At 43.0% G+C, this 23,160-nt stretch overlaps 1 protein-coding gene across 2 annotated transcripts in view; it reads left to right on the plus strand.

The window, feature by feature from the left end:
- The first annotated feature begins 8,155 nt into the window (after positions 1–8,155).
- Positions 8,156–23,160, plus strand: part of PLPP3 (phospholipid phosphatase 3) — an 83,190-nt gene continuing 68,185 nt past the window's right edge. The window contains exon 1 of one of the 2 annotated variants that reach the window (XM_041770048.1): positions 8,156–8,797. In XM_041770048.1, the coding sequence (XP_041625982.1) occupies positions 8,659–8,797 (139 nt within the window). In that variant the 5' untranslated portion in view covers positions 8,156–8,658. The remainder of the gene's footprint in view (positions 8,798–23,160) is intronic. The other variant, XM_041770047.1, reaches the window with a different exon arrangement.

Genomic DNA, 23,160 nt, shown 5'->3' on the forward strand with positions numbered 1-23,160 from the left:
ACTATACTCAGTAAAGATGTCTTAGTTCTACTTTGCCTTCATTATGGGCTCCCTCACATTCTCCATCTTTTTTTTTTTTTTTCCAGGTTAAAAGGTTGTCTTGTAGATGCATGTTCTGGGAAGGCAGTGCCTATGCAGGCCTAAGTGCAGAAGATGACTAAGAACGATCTGAGGGTGAGATGTTCATATGGCCATAGCCATTCATGTGGTCCAAAGGCAAGGTGGCACTGGCAACTGTTTTGGAGCTGGGAAACCTACGTAAGTTAAATTTTCAGAATAGTTATTAAAACTGCCTGTTGGCCAAACATCAAATAGATAAATTTAATTAATGATAACAATCAGGAAAATTGAAGAAATTCTTCCATTTCTCCCTCTTTCCCTCCAAACCATACAGAGCAGTTCCCTTCCTTAGTTACATTTCACTCCTACTTTGGCTATCTTTTTATAGTTTAAGTCTCTACTGTGGCATAACATACAAGCAGGGAAGTATAAAACTTTTATGTCCATATATTGATTTTGTACTATCAAATTTTATATATGTTTATGCTCATGTAAGCACCACCCAAATCAAGTACCCAGAAAGCTTTCACATACCTCTGCCTAGTCAATAACCTCTCCCCAAAGGTGACCACTATTCTGAGTTGTAGCACCATAGAATAGGTGCCTGTTTTCATACTCTTATAAAGCAATATGGTATGCATTCTCGTATCAGTTCCTTTTTTTAAAACATTATGTTTGAGAGATTCCATGCTCCTCAGCGTAGAGGCGGTTCATTCCTTTTCAACACTGCATAGTATCCCACTGTGTAATACATAATTTAGTCATTCTATTTTGGATGGTTGCTTGTGTTACTTCCATTTGTGAGCTACCATGAATAAAGCTGCTAGGAATCATCTCACACAAGTGTTTGGTGGACCTATGCCCTTGCCTTTGTTGGGCACATCCCTAGGTGTGTCATTACTGGGCCATAGGATAGGCATATGTTTAGTGTTAGCACATACTGCCAAAGGCTTTTCCAAAGTAGTTATACCAATTTTCACTCCAGCTAGTTCTCATCCTCACCAACACTTGACAGTGTCAGGATTTTTCATTGTAGTATTCTGATAAATAGATAGTGACATTTAATTGGGTCTTAATTTGCATTTCCTTAATGACTAATGACAGTGAGTATTTTGTGTTTGCTTATTGGGCACTTGTATATCCTCTTATGGAGTGCTTACTGAAGGCTTTTTCTTCCTCCTTTCAACTTTTTTTTTTTTTTAAGTAGGCTCCATGTCCAGCATGGAGCCCAACATGGGGATTGAACTCATGACTCTGAGATCAAGAACCAAGCTAAGATTGCTCGGTTAAGTCGAATGCTTAACCGGCTGAACCACCCAGGCACCCCTTCTCCTCTCCAACCAACTTTTAAAAAAAAATTGGGGCTTCTGTATTTTTCCAGTTGATTTGTAGTCCTTTATATATCCCGGATATAAATCCTCTTTGTAAATATATGTCTTTTCCCAATCCACCCTAATTGCCTTTTCATTTTCTCATTTGTGTATTTTAGCCATCAGCAAACTTTTTCTATAAAGGGCCAGATGGCAATTATTTTAGACTTTGCAGGCCTTTGTGATCTCTGTTGCTACTACTCAACTCTGCTAATGTAACACAAAAGCAGCTGTAGACAGCCATACTTTAAATGAATAAGCATGGTTGTATTCCAATAAAACTTTATTTATGGACACTGAAATGTTGAATTTCATGTACATTTCCCATATCATTGCATATTGTTCTTTTGACTTTTTTCACCCCTGCAAAAATGTAGAAACCATTTTGAGCTCCCCGGCTATACAAAGCTATGCAGCAGGATAAATTTAGTATGCTGACCATTGTGTGGTAATGTCAGATGTACTTTATACATATAAGTTCTGAATTTTCATGAGCTTCAATTTATATCTCTTCTTTTGTCATTAATGCTTTTTATTCCTATATGAGAAATCTTTGCTTATTCCAAGTTCCTGAATATGTTCTCCTTTGCTTTATCCTAAAAGCTGTGTTTTGTCATTCACTTTTATGTCAATGATTCATCTAGGATAAAGTTTCATGTATGGGGCGAAGTAGAAGTTTAACACTTTTGTTTCTATGTACTTGAGTTATCATATACCTTTTCCAACTTAATAATGTAGCCATGACTTATCTGTTGCATGAAACTTTCCTTGATGGCTGAATGTGGAGCTTACAACTGTCAGCTATTCATTCATTCAACAACTACTATTAAAGGCTTATTATGTACCATGCCAGACACGAAGGAGATGATTGTCTTTTGGAGAAACCAACTAAATCTCTGCAGTAAAATGTGGTAAGTGCCATGATAATATTGCAAGCATTTGTTTATGTTTTTCTCCTACTAAAAATGAGTCATTTGAAGAAAGGGACCATAGGGTTTTTTTTTTTTAAGATCTTATTTATTTATTCATGAGAGACACACACAGAGAGAGAGAGAGGCAGAGATACAGGCAGGCAGAGGGAGAAGCAGGCTCCACGCAGGGAGCCCGACATGGGACTCAATCCCAGGTCTCCAGGATCACGGCCTGGGCCAAAGGCGGCACTAAACCGCTGAGCCACCTGGGCTGCCCAGAGCATAGGCTTTAGTTTGGTTATCTCTAGCACCTTCCATGAACTCTAGTATAGAATAGGTGCTCATGAAAATTTGATGAGTGATTGAGTGAATAAATATTCATATACAGTGAATATACATATATTCATATAGTACATCTGTATACAGAATATGTACATATATGAATTTAGTGAATAACATGCATAAATGCGCATATGTGTATATAAACACAAACATAAAACCTTCTACCTCTTGCTCCCAGACACACAAGCTAAAGTACCTCTTGGGCAACCACTAATCTCTGTGTACATTAGTCAGAGGGCAAAGTTTACACCACATAGATTCAAGATAAAAGTCCTGATGGCTCTTGTATCAGACTGCCCTTGTTCAAATCCAAGCTCTATTCCCCAGTTGCTGTGTAATCTTAGATGAGTTACTTCATCTTCTTGTGGCCTAGTAACCTACCCATAAAATGGGAAAACCTTCCTCATAGAGTTGTTTAGAATATTAAATAGGTGCATACATATAAAATAATCAGAGGCCTAAAAAGCTCAATGAGGACAGGAATTTTTGTCTGCTTTGTTCCTGGCTGTACCCCTAGCTCCTAAAAGAGTGTTTGGTACATAGTAGATACTCAGTAAACACCTATGCTGCATGAATTACAAACACCTAGGTCAGCAAAATCTCAATAATTGTTGACTATTATTATTTCTTGTATGATATAAAAGTTTGAGATTCCCTTTCCAGTCATTCCCCATCCCCCATGGAGGACAATTTCACCCGTTGGGAATCATAGCATTTTTCGACAATGACACAAGGTGGCAGCATCCGTCTCCTTTTGAGGTATCAGCCACAATCGTTTTAAGGTTTCTAGAGACCAACCCTGCAACATCGCTATTTGCAAATGCCTCATCCATTCTAGATTCTATTATTCTAAATAACAACATTGTTTAAATTATTATGAGGTCAGCTCTTAACTGTCCTAATTTCTAGCTAAAGAAAGGACTACTGGTGGTAAAAAGATAAAAATACTGACATCAATCCAGGCTGCTTTACAGTCAGTCAGTCAGTACCACTACCGTTTTGTGTTCTTAAAACTCTGGTTTTGTAGCAAATAACTGCTCAACAAATAATGAGCCCACATCTTCTGTTTCTGCTACACGTGGTACAACAATGTTGTTCCTTTCGGAGTCTGTAAGAAAAGACAAAACAAAATCAAACTGCTCTGCTTTCTCAATAAAGACAGGAGGCTAATTCTGCAGTCCTAAAGTACTCTGTAAACCCACCGTTAAGAAACAGAAATGTCTAAGCACCTTTGAGGGGGAGATCTTGTGATATAAAGAAAAGAATCTTGGTTAAGAAATGAAGAGACTTGGGATTCCAGTGGTTCTTCCAAAATCTCCTTACCTTCAACCTTAAACTAAGTTCCTTTCCTTCCAGAACTCAGTACCTTCCTTCCTTCCTTTCTTTCTTTCTTTCTTTCTTTCTTTCTTTCTTTCTTTCTTTTTGTACCTTTATTTCTAAAACAAAGATAACCATCTTTGCCTTACCTCTTGAATGAGATCAGTGAACCTAAATACGTTTAGAAACTGTAAAGGGCTCTCTCTATTTTATACTGCATGAGCTAAGGTTAGAATCATTTCCATTTTACCAACGGGGAAAACCAGTTCTAGCCAGTTAAATGGGCTTGCCCCAGTTTTCTCATCTATAAAATGGGCTAATGAAAGCAACTCCACCTACTTCTGTGAGTTGTAAGGATAAAATAATAGATGTGAAAGTGCATTTAAAATGAATGCACCCTTACTTGTACAAGATTAGTTTAAACAAAAGGCTTTTCTTGGGTTTCACCAACAATCCTGAAGGAAAAAAATATGTAACTAAGTAGTCTTAAAAAACTAAGCATGTTTGATTTACTTCAGAATTTCAGGAAATTGCACATTAAAAAAAAAGAAATAGGAATAAAGAATCTCAAGGTATCATTGGATTTAGGGAAGGATAAATAAAATTAAATGGTATATTCACAGTTAGTAGTCGATCAACACTTCTTGAATATTTGCATTTAAATTAGGTGTACCGTAGAAATAAAGTCTTTGCTTAAAATCTTAACATTCAACTAATATTCATCCACTGCCTATTTTGTAACAAATATTTTCAAAATGTATTCTTTCATTTTTAATGTTCTAGTCCTCAAAATCAGAGAGAAATAGAAATTAAATAAAAATTTAATGAAAACCGAAAGTAAAAGTTGAGAAAACAGATTCAGAGAAGTTGCTCAGCTTGCCTCAGGTTAAACAGCAGATCCAAGATATTCAGACCTCAACTCCCAGCTCCTTCCTGCCCTTTTCTTAGGTGCATTACTGTGGAGGCTTCTACTCACTCCTGTAGCAGCACTCCTGATATTGCATCCAGCACTTACAAAAGCAAGCTAGCAATTTTCATTTAGTATAAACCGGAGGTGGAGTGTACAGGTTTTAAAGAAACTGGATAAAGGGGGTACTTCAGAGCCAAAACTTATCTGTCTTCTTAAGTGAATTTCAATGGCTTGCTTTGACCTTTGGACTATACACTCACTCGGAAAGGCACTCAGTTACCTTTCCCCTAAATATCTCCAGAGCCAATTCAGGTCTTTTCAAAAAAAAAAAAAAAAGAAAAAAAAAGATTAATTATTAAATGTTAGGGGTTAAAGAGAAAGAGAAATAAAATTATGAGGTAACAAGAGATCTTAGAAACGAAAGCCATTTAAATCTCTCGGGAGGTATCAGTTGTTTAAGAATGATGTGCTGTTGTTGCCACACATAATAAGTTAATCTTAAAAAGTCATTTATCCCTGCTGATGTTCCAGTTTTTCTACCGGCTAGTGTAGTGAACGAGATGCCATTTTCAGGTGTGAATTTTGGTCACCTGTGTTTACTGGGAATTGTAATTACTTAAACTTTGAAATGACACGATTCTAAACTCTGGACTCTGCTTCACTGCATTTTACTTGTTCCATTTTAGGGTTAAAGCAAAGCAAAGAGGCTTTCAGGTTTATGGGTCTGGTTAGGTGGTTTGACTTTCTATTACCTAAAGAATGATATTGACACTGTGCTTATGACTTGTTCAAGTCATTTTTAATGAGTATCTATAGTATTTCCTTCCCTTGAAGATTAATCCAAATATAATACTTGTTTGCATACAACTATATGCATCAATTAACACTATAATCTTTTTGTTATGAAAAAAAATAGCCCACAGAGCTCTGTAAATGGAAATATAAAACTTACTTAAACATCCATTAATTTTCCCTCTTATCTGCTCCTGGAACACCAGACTTTTAGCCTTCTTAGTAAGTGGCTGAGTTCAATCGGAAGGACCTGAATATTTGGTTCCTAGCATTCAATCTAGTGCCAGTGAAAGTTAACAATGTTACCCAGTGACTTTAGAGACCAACAAGATTGAGGAGTTGTAATACCATTTAGCTACAGTAAAAGCCTGGCTTTTAAAATGTTTATTCTTAAATTAATAAAAGTCATTTCACAGATAAGGAAAAGCAGACAGGAAATGTAAAGGGAAGTAACTCGAAAATTCAAATAATACAACAGAGTAGTATAGAATGGACTAAAATCAGCCACCTGGGTGACACAGGTGCCAAGGAGGAGGGAGCAATGAAAGGAGAGGCATCTGCAGTTTCCAGAAGATTTGCATTTACTTTTAGGTTGGAGTCCCAGAGATACAGTTTGGTGACTTAGAACTTCAAGGATGATTATACTAATTACAAAGAAGGTTGGGTGGGCAAGAGAAAGACACTAGAATCCCTGAATTCCTTTCAAAATGTCAATAATCACATTGCATTGTTTCTGCTATTTTAACATTTCGAGAGGTGTTTCTCACTGAAAAGCTATCTAAGGAATTTATTCTTAGTTATCCTGGCTTTTACCTGCTGCTATTAAAATTGAGAATGCTGTGTTTGACAGGCACCCGGATGCTCCCCGCTCCAAAACTGTCTTGGAGATTCCAGAAGACAGCAATTTTGCCTCTCTTTGCCAGCCGGATTTGTTGCACAGCCTGGACTTGAACTTAGTTCAGCAGACACCAAACCCTGTGCCGGGTACTGAGGAGAGGCCGTGGAGCCGAAAATCCATAGAGCTGACTAGTTTTACTAACTATAACACCAAATCAGACTGTGATCAGTGCCACAAGCCTGTTATAAACAAAGCATTGAAGGTGAAGTTAATTCTGTCTGAGGGTCAAGGAAGGGCTCAGAGGGAAGATGACATTTCAGGGGACTCTAGAGCAAGAGAAGCATTTTGCCATCTAGAGACGGGATAGAGGTGCATCATAACCAGAGGGAGTAGGAGGGCAGGGGTGTGAAGTGCCAAAGGACTGTCCCAGAAAGGCCAGGTGGTTGATGGTGGCTGGATATGGGGGCTACTGAACCCCATAACGAGTCAGTGTAAATGTATCGAAAAGCTACAACTATTTCTATTTCTGGATTCACAAAAAGAGATACCTGGAATAAATACCCATTAATCGTCAACTGTCTGCCCAGTTCTCTGGTAAGCACTATAGAAGATGTAGCGGAAGACCCATGTCCTGGGGATATTTATATGTCATTCTATCTGGAAGAAAGATGAACTCACATAAAATAACGTGAAATAATACTACAGCCTCCAAAGCAAAGCATTAGTTTGTCCCAGAAGCCAAGCTAAAGATGATACCTCCAGAGAGCCCTCCTGCTGGGCTGGACTTCGCCCGACCCCCCACCCCCCCATAGTGGTACATGCAGACTTAAGGCCAGCTCAACCAGCAGAGAGGCTTGAGGGCTTGGGAGGCCTTCACCTCAGAAACAGGAATAAAGTTCACGGTTCACCCTTATATATAGCACTTCTATGTGCCTGGCACCGTTCTAGATGCTCACATGGATTAACGAACTCAGTTTTCACAACTACTATATTTGGGAGAAAGAGTATATCCCGGTATCTCCATTTACATATAGGGAAACTGAGGCACAGAGCCACAGCCAGGATTCAAATCTACAGGGTCTGGCTCCAGAGTATGTGTCTCAAGGTCTAGATGCTCACATGGATTAACTAACTTAGTTTTCACAACTACTGTATTTGGGAGAAAGAGTATATCCCGGTAACTCCATTTACATATAGGGAAACTGAGGCACAGAGCCACAGCCAGGATTCAAATCAACAGGGTCTGCCTCCAGAGTGTGTGTCTCAAGTTCGTATCCTCAGAATCTGGTGCTGGGCGTTTCCCGAGGTATTTTCAGGATAATACGATTCAAAGCGAAATAAATACTCGAAAGCCCCAGATCTGTAAGGGAGGAGAAATGCATGCTCGCTCTCCAGCCTCCACTTTGGTCCGACCCCAAGGCCAGCAAGAAAAGGTTTCTTTTTATTTACATAGTTTTCCTTCTGGGACAACTTGGTGTTTCTGAACGCTAGGGGCTCCCGGATTCTCTGGTTTGAGAGTAACTTTTCCTTTTAGGTTTTTTTTTTTTTTTTTTGGAAGGGGGTGGGGGAAAAATGTGGCCTTAATTATCCTACGTCTTAGGCTGCTTAAGGAAGGGGCTGTGCTTTCGGGATCTCCTCGGAGCCAAGTAAGGAGGTCCCTCTCTTTCCCTCTGTCTCTCTCTCTCTCTCTTTTTAAGAGGACCTCGTGCAATAAAAGTGCAGAAACAAACCCAGGCGACCACAACGACAGCAGCCGCGGCGGCAGCAGCAGCAGGAGGAAGAGGGAGGAGAACAAACTGGGAGCTGGGGCAGGCGCTCCGCCGCGGCCGGGCTCGCAGCAGCTCCCCATTCATTAAGTGCGCGGCCGCCGAGGAAGGTGGCCGAGCGCTCGCCCGCCGCCCGCCCCGCGCCCCGCGCCCCCCGCGCGCCCCCCGCGAGTCCCCGCTCCCCGGCCCCGCGCACGCCCCGGGGGCCGCGAGCGCAGCGCGGAGGAGCGGCGGGGAGCGTCCCCGAGCAGCCCGAGCAGCCGCGGCCGGGAGGCGGGCCGGGCGCGCGGGTGTGTGGCCGCCGCCGCCGGGCGTCCTCGCGGGGCCCGAGGCTCGCGCCGCAGCCAGCGCCATGCAGAACTACAAGTACGACAAGGCGATCGCCCCGGAGAGCAAGAACGGCGGCAGCCCGGCGCTCAACAACAACCCGAGGAAGGGCGGCAGCAAGCGGATGCTGCTCATCTGCCTCGACCTCTTCTGCCTCTTTATGGGTGAGCTCTCCCCCGACCCCCACCCCCCACCCCGAGCCCCAGCCCCAGCCCCAGCTCCAGCTCCAGCTCCAGCTGCAGCCCCAGCTCCAGCTCCAGCTGCAGCCCCAGCTCCAGCCCCAGCTCCGGCCCCAGCGCCAGTCCCAGCTCCAGCTCCAGCTCCAGCTGCAGCTCCAGCTCCGGCCCCAGCTCCAGCTCCGGCCCCAGCTCCGGCCCCAGCGCCAGTCCCAGCCCCAGCTGCAGCTCCAGCTCCGGCCCCAGCTCCAGCTCCGGCCCCAGCTCCGGCCCCAGCGCCAGTCCCAGCCCCAGCCCCAGCTCCAGCCCCAGCTCCAGCCCCGGCGCCCGCCCTTCCCCGGGCCTGGGGGGCGCCCCCGGGCCACCGGCGCGCGGCCCCGCTGCAAGGTCCCGCGGAAGGTGCGGGGGGCGGAACCGTGACCCGGGGCGGCGCGGAGCTCGCTGCCCCCGAGGACCTCCCGGGGCGCCGGGCCGCTGCCTGCTGTGCGTAAACACCCCAGCCTTCCGCTCCCGCCGCCTCGGCCCGGCCGGGCTGCAGCTGGGCTTTCCCCGGCTCCCCCCGCAGGTGGCGGGCTGGAAGGTGCGCCCTGATGCGGGCGCTAGGCGCCTACTGTGTGCCGGTGGTAGGCGGCGTCTCGGACGTAGTTTCTAGCAGCCCTCGGCCCGACTCTGCGGGATGGATGAGGAGCCCCATTTCACCGACTGGGAAACTGAGGCGCTGCGACTGGAAGCCCAAGATCAGGGCCGTGTCTGGGGCGCACGATTAACTGCGGTCTCAGAAACTTTTTCCAACCTAGTTGCATGCCCCGGTCCGAAGAACCGGTGGGCTCTTAAAAAAAAAAAAAAAAAAAATGGGGCTGGGACGTGAGGAGCATTTATGAGCTTGCCGGGGGCGGGGAGGAAGCTATTGACACGAATCTACGGGAGTTCCAAGGTTGAAGTCAGAGTAGAATTATTATTATTATTATTTTTAAGCGATTCATGGTGTAATGGAAAGCGCCCAGGACTTCTCCTCTAGAGCCCTGCTACTCTGCCGCTTGCAGGGTGTGCACCTCCTTGCCTCCTGGGCCTCGGTTTCCTCATCAGTTGAGAGAGTGGCTTGAATTAGATGCTCTCCTAAGGCCCCTTCCTGCATTAAGAACTCGGATTAGGTCCAGGAGCTGTTTTGCCAACTCTGCTAACTGAAGAAACATCTGTGTTCCCAATTCAGTTCCCTTAAAATAGACTCCTGCACGGAGACCTAAGTCCCCTTTGAAATGGATTCGTCCGTGCAGATTGTGCGAACCCGAGACGTAGGGGGCCCGAGGGTACCCTCCTCTTGTACCTCGTGAGTCTTTCTGCAGCAAGGTCCTCACTGAGGTCCCTCTGCCCTCGGCTGCACTGTCCATAGTAAGTTTGGGAGTCAAAGGAAGATGGGACGCTTAGAATTATTATTAAAAAGGTAGGAATGGTCCCCTTTGGGTACAGAGAGACAGCTGTGGGTGAAGTTGTGGTCTGTGGAAGGGAAGAGGTGACTAGTTCAGGTGGCAAATCCCCCTCCCACCTCTCCATAGAAATGGGACATTAAGATGCTATGTAAAGGAATTGTCACTGGGGGGCCTGCCTTCCTGTGGGCCGCTGGCTTATTATCCTGCACAGTGGGAAGATTAGTATTTAAAGTCCGCTGCCAAGCTATTGAATTTTTAAAAGGCCCTCCCTGGTCCTGGGGGAGTACAAGGAGAACACTAAACACATTGAAGCTGTTTGCTGTAAACTTGTCTGGAGCTTCCCAGTGTTTACTGGTGTGTTTTGTTGGTGGTAAGGTAAACTCTTCCCGGCCAGGCCTGTGCTGAGTACCCTCCTACCTCCTACTTTGTGATTAGGAAAGCAAATCTAGAACACGCCTGACAGCCTTTGTACAGTTTCATTGTTCTCCTCCCCTCTTCCACTCTTCTGATTTCAGAAGGCAGTCCCGAGAGATGGTGCATTCTTATTAATGGGAAAAGAAGTGTGAAGGAATTTGCAGGAGGACACACCTATCAGCTGTAGTTTAGCCAGGGACACTGTTGTGCATTGAAGGTGCAAGTAACGTTTATGTTTGCACACTTCAGGTCATCTGCCCCCACTCTCCCTGTGTTTCCCCTGAAAGCCGACATTCTATCCCTAGCTATTTATTACATTTACTCACTGTTGGTCTGTTTGAATAAATGATTCTGTTTACCTCAAAAAGGTGGTAACTGGACCCTACATTTTATTATGATGCACGTCATAGCTATCTCTTTTAGGGGTATATCCTTGCCATTAAAAAAAACAAAACAAAACATCAACAAAGGCATTTTCCAAGTGACTTATTATCTGTGTCTCCTCTATGCATAGACCAAAAAAAACAACATCACTAATTTAATGCCTAACTTGCCTTTAATAGGAAAAACTGTAAGGTAAATACTTGAGAAATATATGCAGAAGAACTCTGTTTGGTTTCCAAAAGAAAATTAATAACACGACATGTGATTTTAATATCTCCTATACAACAGTCTCAAAAAACTGTTTCTTCTTGGTTCACTTTTTGCCTAACACTGTCAGTATGATTTAATTTTTATACAGTTTATTGATCATATGGTCTGGATTACAGGGCACTAATATATTAAAAAAGAGAAACATAGTTTTCTGTTTATTCTCTCACAGAAATATATACCAAGCTTCATCTCCCTTGTATCTGGAAAAAATAAAAGCTGATGTGCTGCATTAAGTGTTATGTGAGTGGAAATATGCAGGCAGTTGAACTTGTTTCATGTACCTTCTTGGAATGTTAAATTCTTAGCAAAAAATAAAAGTCCACTCTTGTTTGAATGCCCAAAGAATCTGGTGACCGAGAACACCGAAGGGAGTTTACCTCCTGATGAACAGCTGTCTTTGCCAACTAATTGCTTTTATAAATACAGTTAAGAATCTTTGTGTGACATTCCTTTTGAAACCGATTTTGTTTTCCTTTTAATTACATAGTATGTACCGCCTCCTGGTTTTCATGCATTGGTTCTGGTGTACCAGGTGACATGAGAGCAGCAGAGGATGTTCCCAGGCAAGAAGGGAGGAGCATCTTCTGTCTTTCTAAGCTCTTTTAGCCCCTTCTTAATATAAATGTGTGTTCTCTTTGCTATAATCTTTATGATGAGATTATCTCCATTTCATAGGTGAGAAAACCATGTGTCAGAGAGGGGAGGCCCTGAGATGCACCCTGAAGTCGATTTGGGATTTGGGTCAATGCCTCATTCTCAGTGAGCAGGACTGGAGTCCATCTCCCTTTCAAACTCAAGATTCTTATCAGAAAATCCCGAGGCTGTTTGCAGAAGGTCCTGCCTCTCTGCATTTCCAAGTTACCCATTTGCGCCAAAGCAAATGGATAAAGGTGGTTGAACTCTCCTGGTCAGTGATACGGTCTTGTTGCTCCACAGTGTTGTTTGGATTTGGAACTGGTTCTGAGACTAAGTAACGCACAGATTTTTGAGGGCACTGTTTTACCCCATCGGCCAGCGGTTCCATAGAAAGAACACCGGCAGTACGTGGCTGTAGCAAAATGCAGGGATTTGGTAAACCCGAGCTGAGCTTCTACGTCCCTGCTTTCCCTCTTTCCTGTCGCTCATCCCAGATATTTACTGAGTGCCTCCTTCCAACCCTTGCACTTGGAGGGCTAAGCAGTTTTAGGCAGGTCCAGCTTTTCCTGTGTGGACTTTGCTCAAGGTCCTTCATCCTTTGGGTTCAGTTAGCTCATCTGCAAAACGATTAGCAGAATGACCACTTCGCTATGTTGCTGTAGGGATCAGAAAAAGTCTTGGATGTGAAAGGTTTTTTTTCTTTTTAATCTCTCAAGACGTGGGCAAATAAATGCAACGGATTTATAACCTGAAGCCCTTTAAGAAGGTTTTGTGGTTATCTTCGTATATCATGTCTCAGGATCATAGGTAGATGAGACCATGAAATAAATATTCAGTAATAATACAGTGAAGACCATAGAGCTGCCCTTCAAATAGGAGAATGTCACATTTGCCCAGTAAGCTGAAGACGGATGATTTCCATTCTTCCATTCATTTTGACTCTAGCTGAGAAGGCAGCCCCTAAAACTAAGCAGACGTCTTGAGCCAACTGGTCTTCACAGTGTACCCTGAGCCCTCTTTAGGGAAGGTTCTTGTGTTCAAAAAAACTGTTCCTCATTTGGTTTTTGATACCAGAAGGTAGGTGAGCTGAACTTATACCAAGAGGGGTGGGAGGTATTTGAAGAAGCAGGTGCTTCATCAGTCTGAAAGGCCGGACTCATGTGCCATTCCCAACCAGGAAAGACAGTCAATGGGTGGAATATGATGAAACAAGGAAAGAAGTTCAGGCAGGTAAAAAATTAGAATTTGGATGCTCAGCATCCATGCTGTGTAATTTAGTGGTTCTAGAATGTTCTTGGCCTTTCTTTTTTTAAAGATTTTATTTATTCATTCATGAGAGACACACAGAGAAAGAGAGAGAGTGGGGCAGAGCCATAGGCAGAGGGAGAAGCAGGCTCGATCCCGGGACTCCAGGACCACTCCCTGGGCTGAAGGCAGGCGCTAAACTGCTGAACCACCCAGGGGTCCCCTTTTTGGCCTTTTCTGACTTTCAGTTAAATGGATAAAATCCTAGAACTGGTTCCGTATATGGGCTACATAACATCATCTTGTGTTATTATTAAATTACTTTTCACTGTGGAAGAGAGGCAGTGTGGTATAGTGAAGAGAACAGGACTCTTACAGCCAGAAGCTTCAGGTCCAGGTTGACCAATGCCACCATCTGGTGGTGTGCTTGTGGACAAGGTGGTTTTCTGTGGATCTCAGTCGTTTTTTTTTTTTTTTTTTTTTATTCCATTGGTAAAATGACTGGTTGGGCAGGATCACATCTAATGTGTAAAGCTGCCACCCAGCATTCTGTGACAGATTTCTGGCAGAGAGGAATGACACGTTTGTTGAGTGTCTCCCTTATGCATGCACTTTGCTTAGCTCTTCATTGTACATTACCTCCGTGAGTCACCGCAAAAGTGATGAGCTTACAAACGGGAGTTCTGGCCTTGGAGTGCCACTTTGTCGCTGCATAACTTTGAAGAAATTTGCTTGACTTTTCTGGGCCTGGGTTATTATTATTATTATTGTAATAGAGGGAAGGTACACAATCATCTTCTTAGACCTCTTCTGGCACTAACAGCTTTATGATTCTGTGCTGGTAGACATCCTGTGATGTAGAAACCCAGTCATTCCATCATTCCTTCTGTTAGACTATTCATCATGAATTGTTAGATTTTTTTTTTTTTTTGACCAAAGAATTAATGCTGACAATTAGCTTATATTGGTATTCATTCTGGAGGGAAAGTAAATGCTCTTACTAAAGTTAACCCAATATGCCAAGAAACTAGCTAGATTTTTCTTTGGCCAGATGTGTCCTTTAACCTGCCTCTTGAAATGTATAGTACAGTTGATCATTGAACAATGCATATGACTTCTGACTTCCCAAAAACCTAAGAGCCTGCCATTGACAAGAAGCCTTATTGATAACGTAAACATCAATTTACCATGTATTTTGTATGTTGTATGTATTAGAAACTGATCTTATAGTAAAGTGAGCTCGAGAAAAGAAAACATTCTTAGGCAAATCCTAGGGAAGAGAATCTTTATTTATAATTTATAATACTGCTGTATTTTATCAAAAAAAAATCTGTGTGAGTGGACCTGTGTGGTTCAAATCTGTGTTGTTCAAAGTTCACCTGTAACCACAAACAAACAAGCCCGACAGGTAACTTTCCCCCTTTTTATTACTCTTTTGTTATATTCACTAAATATGTGTTTTTAATAACTCCGTTTTGATAATTTAATCTACCATGTGAACCACAGAATGCAGAAACAGATTATCATTCAGTAACTGGTGAACTGTCCAGCCAAGCACCTTGCATGGCTTGGCGTACAGAAGGATAAGTAAGCCATGCTGACTTTTCCAGAATGGCTGAAAACTTCTATTTCCTCATCGTCCGAAAGGCCTAAGGTCTTTTTGTTTTGGGTTTTGGGTTTGGGCCCCCCCCCACCAGCTTAGCTCCTTCTTCCCCAGCTTCCTCTCATACTTGAGGTATACCATGGGGGTGTAGCTGTCTCTGGTGGGAGACTTTTCCACATTTAGCCCTTTTTGATTTCCTGTCAATTTTCGATTCTTAACTTTTGTCGTCTTGTGTGGTTTGGGCTCGCAAGTCCAGGTGGTCACATCATGATGCTAATGAGACCATAGTCAAGGACTTCTGCTCTGTATAGGCAGTTTTATTTATGGAGACACCCTACCTACTGTGTCAGTTCAACCAGTACATAGTATTTGAGGAGTCATAACTTACTTGGGGGATTTCTACTATTTCAACATTTTAGGAAACCCATCTAGAGTGAAATAGAGATTCTCAGGCTCCTTCTCAGGAGATTCAAATTCAGCAGGCTTTGGGTCAGGGCCTGGGATTCTGGATTTCATAAGCTTCTGGTGATTCTCATCAGGCCAATCAGAGAATTGCTACGTTGTTTAACAGCTGGCGTCTTAAGGGCAATTGGCTATGTCCTGAGGCTTTTTGTCCCTGGACTGAATGTTCTGGCACTTTTCACATTGTTAGGGTTTGTTCCTGCCTCCACCCCCCCCCCCCCCCCGCCCCGCCCCCGCCACCGGTTTGCAGCCAGCACACCTGTCTTTCAGCAAAGATAATGAAGCTTGTTAGAATTCTTTCAAAAGGAGAAATTACCTCTGGGTGCAGGCCTGAAGGTCTCTGGTGATTTTTAGAGAAGGGACTTGGTGGTGTCTCCTAATTGCTGAGAGGCTGGGATTTTTATTTGTTTCTCGGTCTTAAACCGAGTTCTGTGTAGTGGAAGTTGACCACCCAGTGATCACTTTGGAAAAATGAGGTGTTAACTCAGTAAATATTTTCTTTTGAGGTATTAAAATTTGTGTCTGAGTGAAAAGTGAAATGAATAAATGAGATTCTGAATAGAGCCTTTAAAAGATCAAAGTTAGCCTGGCAAAGTATTGTGGAAACAATACCAGCTTTGGATTCCCTTGGATCTGGGTGTGACTTGGGCAAAAAGTATTTCACCTTTTTAGGATTCAGTGTCCTCATCCAGAAAAGAAGCAAGAGACCTAGTATGGTGATGCTCAGCTTTGATCATGAATCTGAAAATGCTCTGGGAAGTTAAAAAGTATTCTATCATGATTATCAGGTATCATGTTGCTATTATTACTCAGAGTAATAGTAGTATTTTCCTTTCCATCCCAGTGTTCTTACTCTTGATGGTGCTATGAAATCCTCTCGTTTTTTTTTTTGGCAGGAAAGTTGCCTGAAATATATTAGGGGAAAAAATTGTGAAGAGAATCCTAAGAAAAACCAGGCAGAGGGAACGCAAATGTTTTCCATTAGCGGAAGAAAAGCAGTGGCAGGTTTTCTGACCCCATCTGGGAAAGTCACAAAGCAGGAACCTTGGTAGTCTTTGGTGGTTGCTTTCTTCTTCCCCTTTGAAAGGGACGTGGCCATGTCATCTTAAGAGAAGGACACATCCACCTTAGGAAAGGCGGGAGGGATTTGGGACAAATTGTCTGACTTAGGGTCAACTCTTATCTGTGTCTTTTGACAGCCCACGGAAAACTCTAGCTGAAAAGAACAGTTTGGATTGAAAATGACCAAAATACACATTCTCCAGGGCCCTGTCTGCATTTCTTGAGCTAGGGAGGGGTAGCTGTGCTCATTACCATACTGATTATTCAGGCCAACCATGTGGTTGGTATTGGTACCAGACTCCTTTCAAAGACAAGGAAACTGCAGCCTAGAGAGGTTAAGGAACTTGCCTACAGGTCCCCAGTGTTCAGTAATCATTCAGTTTTCCAGAGCTCTTGTCACCCTTAATCTGTCTTGCTGCTCACTTTTCAATGCAATTAATGCAGCTAAGACTCTCTCTTTTCTAGTTCTTTCCATTTTATTAATTTCAATTATTTATTTACTTATTTTAAAAAGATTTTATTTATTCATGAGAGACACAGAGAGAGAGAGAGGCAGAGACATAGGTAGAGGGAGAAGCAGGCTCCCTGCAGGGAGCTGGATGCAGGTTTCAGTCCTAGGACCCCGGGATCCGGGCCTAAGCTAAGACAGATGCTCAACTACTGAGCCACCCAGGTGCTCCCATTTCGATTTTATTGAGTCCAAATGTGTACAATATATTTTACAGGGCCCAACATAGGACACAAATAGGAGTCTTTTTTTTTTTTTAAGATTTATTTATTTATTTGAGAGTGCGTCCACCTATGCAGGAGCACAGGAAGTGGGGGGACGGGCAGAGGGAGAAGGAAAGGATATCTCAAGCAGACTCTGCACTGAGTGTGGAACCTGACATGGGGCTCGACCTCACAACCCCGAGATCATGATCTGAGCTTAAATCAAGAGTTGGACACTTAACCAATTGAGCCACCCAGGTGCCCCAACACAGATATGAGTGTTAAGGATCATGTTGGGCAGTGAGGAGCTAGGTATACATAAATCGTTGCAAAACAGCTTGGGGCATGTTTAATGAGTCTTTCTGCGAACAGCATAGAGAAAGTGCTTTTGGAATAGTTCTTCACTGCCTGGATTCATGGAATCTTTAGAATAATAAAGTAGATTGGAGTTGATGTTATCAACAATATCAGGGTCATATTTTAACACAGGAACATAGGCCTCTTGTGGTGGGGCAGGTCAAGAGGTTGGAGTGGATGGGGGGCTCAGGCTTTAGACTCAGACAGATGGGGGAGCTTGCCTGCTGTTATTGGCGAGGTGCACTTAGGCAAGTAACTGAATGTCTCTGAGGCCTCTGTTTTCTCATTTGTAAACTGGAGAGTATGGGTGTGGTGGAGGTGTGAGGCTATGCCAGGTATGGTGCGTGGTGCTGGCCACTTAACAGATAGGGGCAGCTGCTGTCACCCTTGTCACCATATGTTACTCTGTGCCCTCGAATTGATATGAGGAGCCCGAAGCCTGAACTGGGTGGTGATGGTCCCATGATCCTGAAAGAGCAGGGCCTACTACCAGTGTCTTGCCTCTATACCATTTTGCTTTTCTGGTGCTGTTTACTTGGCAGTTTGAAACTGGTACCATCCATGAGGTCCAGTTCTCCAGAGAGCTATAATCTCTTCTTTCTCTTGGCTTTGTTACTTAAAAAGGAACAAGACAAACAAGTTAACTTTTAATCCAGATTGTCGGGTAAGAGTTCGGTGAGACCAGAGATACATGAGGCAAATTTGAAGGACGAGGCAGTTTCTTGATACCACTGTTCTTCAAACCTGCACTTGTTCTAGAAGTGCTTCTTACCAAAGATCCCTGCTGACTGATTTGAGTTTGAATGGGCACTCGCTTTTGCCAATGATGTATATCGCAGGAGAGAAGAAAGAGAAACCCAAGGTTTCAAAGTTTTTGCTTTTTAAAAGCCTCTTGAGGTAGAAAATATTCTCATTTGACCGAGGAGGAAACAGAGTCTCAGATTAAATAATTTTCTCAAGGTCATTCATTAATTGGCTGTGCCAACGTTCAAAAGAAAGCTAGGTCAGGTTCTCAAACATCCTTGTGGAACTATCCTTCCTTTAGACCGAGGTTTATAAGTTAGAATCTGCATTAAAATTCCCCAATTTCATACCAAACCAAACAACATACACAAGATTCAGTTGGAAGCTTTTGAAAGGAACTTGTTCATTTCTGTGTGCTTTGAAAGTATATGTTGCAATCAGAATATTGGTGGTAAGTGTGTTTTTGAGGTTTGTCACAAATTAACAAAATTATATGCTTAGAGAGTTTTGCAGAGAAATGCAAATCAGTATAAGCGCCTTGTCATAATAAGCAGTATGCTTTGGTTCCTGTTTACCTATCCCCAAAGCACATAATATACATAATTACATTGACACGAAGGAAGCTGTTCTCATTGATGGTTTCTTTATATCTGGACCCCAAATTAGTTTGTGGTATCAATCAATGTAATTTCTAGAGAGCCTATTTAATTAAGTCTAAGTTTGTACTTGTCTTTCAAGTATCAGTCTGGTCTTCCGTGGATGTTTCTTGAGCACCTACTATGTGCTGGGCCCCCAGGGATTCTTGACCTTTAAGAATTCTCAGGCTGGCCAGTGGGAAACAGACTTGCATAGTTAAATCAACGAAGTGTTGCTGATGTGGAATGGTAAAGGGGCTGTAGCAGCAAAGTGAAGAGTGGGGAAGTTTGCCTGAGGGCAGGCATGGAGCTGGGTCCTGCCAGAGAAATCTTAGCTCACATGCCAGGAGAGGGGAGAGGGTAATCCAGCAAAGGGAGCAACAGGTGCTGAGCCGTGCAAACACGAACAGATCTGGAAAGGGTGAGTATGAGACGCTGGAGTACAGCCGTGTGTGTTTGCATTGTGTGGAGGATGTTGGAGATAAGGCTGGTGAGATAGATTGGAGCCAGATTATGAAGGGGCGGGGGGCTGCAAAAGGCAGGCAGCTGAGGAACTTGAACTTTATTTTGGAGGACCAGCCGAGCAAATGAAATTTTATTTTTGTTTTCGTTTTCCTTTTTATTATGGAAAATGTCATATAGAAACCAAACACCGTGTATACCTAGGAGTGGAATTGCCAGGTCATATGCTAAGTCCATGTTTCACTTTTTTGAGGAACTGCCAAATTGTTTTTCCATAGCGGCTGCCCCATATTTTAGAAATAGCGTGACATTAGTTGAAATATGTAAGGAAAAAAAAAAGCTTTATGGACAACATTTGGAATTAACATATTCATGAACAGTTTTTAAGAGAGGGTTCATCTACTCAGTTGTGTTCGAGATCGCTGCGTTTGGGGAGAGGGAAACGGGAGAGAGAGGAGGGGACCAGTAACAGGGAGGCAGAGCTGGACCGTAAGCATTGGAGACAGAGAAGAGAAGGATGGGTAAGAAGGATGACAGGTAGCTCCAGATCTCCTGAGTGGGAACCTCGGAAGAGTGGTGCTGCCATTCATTCCCTCCACAAACACTTCCAATGCAGTGTTTATAGAAGGCTTAATGAAATCCATCTTGTAGGATTACTGAAATGCTTCGTGGTCATGGCCTTACTAGGCAGATGAAGCTATATGTTCTCTTCTACCACCAACCCCCCCCCCCCCCCCACACACACACTCTGGAATTTCTTAGTTTCTCAAATGCCCCTTAGAATAAATGGGCCATTGGAAATCCTCCTGGTTTACAGAAACAGTTTTTCTTGGGTTGTAATGGTATTTTAAAAACAGTGTTGTTGAGATATAATTCAGGTACCATATAATTCACCCATTTAAAAAGTACAGTTCACTGGCTTTTGATATATTCTACAGAGTTGGGCAACCACCACCACTACTGATTTTATATTTTATTTAAGATTTTATTTATTTATTCATGAGAGACAGAGAGAGAAAGAGGCAGAGACACAGGTAGAGGGAAAAGCAGGCTCCCTGCAGAGAGCCTGACATGGGACTTGATCCCGGGTCTCCAGGATCACACCCTGGGCTGAAGGCGGCACTAAACCGCTGAGCCACCCGGGCTGCCCACCACTACTGATTTTAGAACATTTTCATCACTGCAAAATGAAACTCGTACCAGTTAGCAATCACTCTCCATTCTCCCTTCTGGTCCTGCCATCCCATAGCAACCACTGATCAACTCTTTGGGTCTACATATTTGCCTGTTCTTGACATTCATGTAAGTGAAATCATATAATATGTGGTCTTTGTGAATGGCTTCTTTCACTCGAGATCATGTGTGCAAGGTTCATCCATAATGTATCACCTATGGACAGCATGTTCATTGAGCATGTACCAGTACTTTTTTTTTTTTTTCTTTTTCTTTTTTTTATGATAGGCACACAGTGAGAGAGAGAGAGAGAGGCAGAGACATAGGCAGAGGGAGAAGCAGGCCCCATGCACCGGGAGCCCGACGTGGGATTCGATCCTGGGTCTCCAGGATCGCGCCCTGGATCAAAGGCAGGCGCTAAACCGCTGCGCCACCCAGGGATCCCGTACCAGTACTTTATTTGGCTTTATTGCCAACTAATATTCCCTTGTATGGGCATACCACATTTAGTTTATACATTTATCAGTCTATAGACGTCTGGATTTTTTCCACTTTCTGGCCACTGTGAATAATGCTGCTATGAACATTCATTTACAGATTTTTTTTGTGTATGGACATACATTTTCGGTTCTCTTGGGTATCTATACCTAGGAATGGTGACTCTGTGTTTAACTTCTTAAGGAAACTGCCAAACTATTTTCCATAGTGGCAGCTGTGCCATTTTAGAAATATCTTAAGATTAATTAAAATATGTAAGGAGAAAACACAAAAGTTTTACCAAAGTCCTTGGAATTAACATATTCATGAAACCACTCTGGTGTTGCTTTGTTCTTTGAGCCATTTTTCACAAAGAAGCAAAGTTTTTAATCAGTTCACTACTGTCACTGGGTTTAAGATGAGTGAGCAGAGAACAATAAAGCTGATTGAGAAAAAGATGCTGGGTGGTCAGCTAAACCCGCTCACCCGCTGAGTAACATACTTCCACAGATGGGGATGTCACTAGCAGATTCCTGCCTCAGCAACATGAAAACAAGCCTTGGATCCTCAGTCTCTTGAAAACAGTTAAAAGTGCAGATATTAATATTAAGACCTTCATATTCCTAGGATCTGTTTTAAATATTTTTTAAGACCATGAAATGGAACCGTAGTTTTCTTTTCTTTTCTTTTCTTTTCTTTTCTTTTCTTTTCTTTTCTTTTCTTTTCTTTTCTTTTCTTTTTTCTTTTCTTTTCTTTTCTTTTCTTTTTTTTATTCATGAGAGGCACAGAGAGGGAGGCAGAGACATAGGCAGAGGGAGAAGCAGGCCGCCCCGTAGGGAGCCCCATATGGGACTCTATCCTAGGACCTCGGGATCACTACCTGAGCCAAAGGCAGTTGCTCAACCACTGACCTACCCAGACACCCTGTTACCTTCATTTTATAGAAATGAGGTTCAGAGATGTTAAAAGATTACTTCTCAGAGTTTCTGTGGCAAGTGACTTGCAGTGTGGGGGTCAGACCTAAGCAGTGTGACCCATTGGGCCATCCTTCACCACCAGGCTCTACAGCTTTCTGGTGCTTCTGAAGCCCCTTTGTCCACACTGCTCCATGCAACTTTCACATTGGTGACACATGATGATTTGCCCAAAATGAATTAGACTTGGGATTCTCACCCTGAACTCTCTGAACCTGTTAAGGTTTATTAGAACAATTATGGGGCATCTTACCCTATTTTCAGTACTTCAAAAATAGCTAACATGTGCTATAGGTTTACCAGTGTGCAACTAGTCTAGACTAACTCAGAGCATCAGGCCCTGCCTCGACTAGTCAAAGCATTGGCATTCTGTGCTGTGACTTAAATGTGGAAGGACATCTGTTCGCTCACTCAGGTCTTGTTGGTTGTTTCCACTAAACAGGAGATGAGATTGGCACTTTCTATGCTTTGATTAACAAAAGTAGAGAAATGACTTAAAATATAGTTTACTTGATAAGTGAAGACATCTTTCAGACATCACTGATGGTCAAGAAGGAAGGGGTAGGTATCTTCGGTAGTAAAAAGGTTGGCCATCCTAGAAGAGATAAGCCACTCTGTGAATTTAGAGAGGAAGACACCGGGTCACAGGAAGATGGCATGATGGGAAGAGGGGTTTGAACTAGACCGTATCACTCACATTAGGCAGCAGTAATGGGTTGCTCCATTAGTGACCTTTTTTGTACCATAGACTTGATCTGCTGTCCTTGTGGTTTTGCATAGCCCTTGGGTCACACTGAGAAATTGTGAGCTTCTCCGGTTAGTGGCTGTGGGCACAGCACCTTCATTAAATGTGGTAAATAGAACTTCTACTAGTAGCCTCTTCCCCACAAATGACCCACATTGTTGTAGAGTTGGCAACCACTAACAGTAAGTGGCAGAAATGCTTGTCAGCCACACAGTAGATTTCATTAGACACTTGCCCAAAGTAGCTGTTTTGGTCAGTTTGGGCTGCATAGGTTTGTGGGGAAGAATGACCTAATACATTAGTTCTCATCATTGCATTTGTCTTGCTATGCTCTTGGCCTTGATGGACGTTTTGATTAAATACATAGTGTTATCTTTTGAAGCAACTGCACATAATGTGATTAGAGGGAATTATTTCCAGCAGGCTGAGATTTTAAAAATATTGCCAAGGGTGTTATCAACTTACATCAGAGTCTTTTGTTTAGTGGGCTTCACGCTTAAATCTCTTTGGAGAGTGACTCCTATAACTAGGCAGGAGGGATGATGGGCTCTACTCAAACAAGTAAACCAT

Source organism: Vulpes lagopus, chromosome 10 (genome assembly GCF_018345385.1).
Source record: "Vulpes lagopus strain Blue_001 chromosome 10, ASM1834538v1, whole genome shotgun sequence".
In the NCBI taxonomy this organism is placed as follows: domain Eukaryota; kingdom Metazoa; phylum Chordata; class Mammalia; order Carnivora; family Canidae; genus Vulpes; species Vulpes lagopus.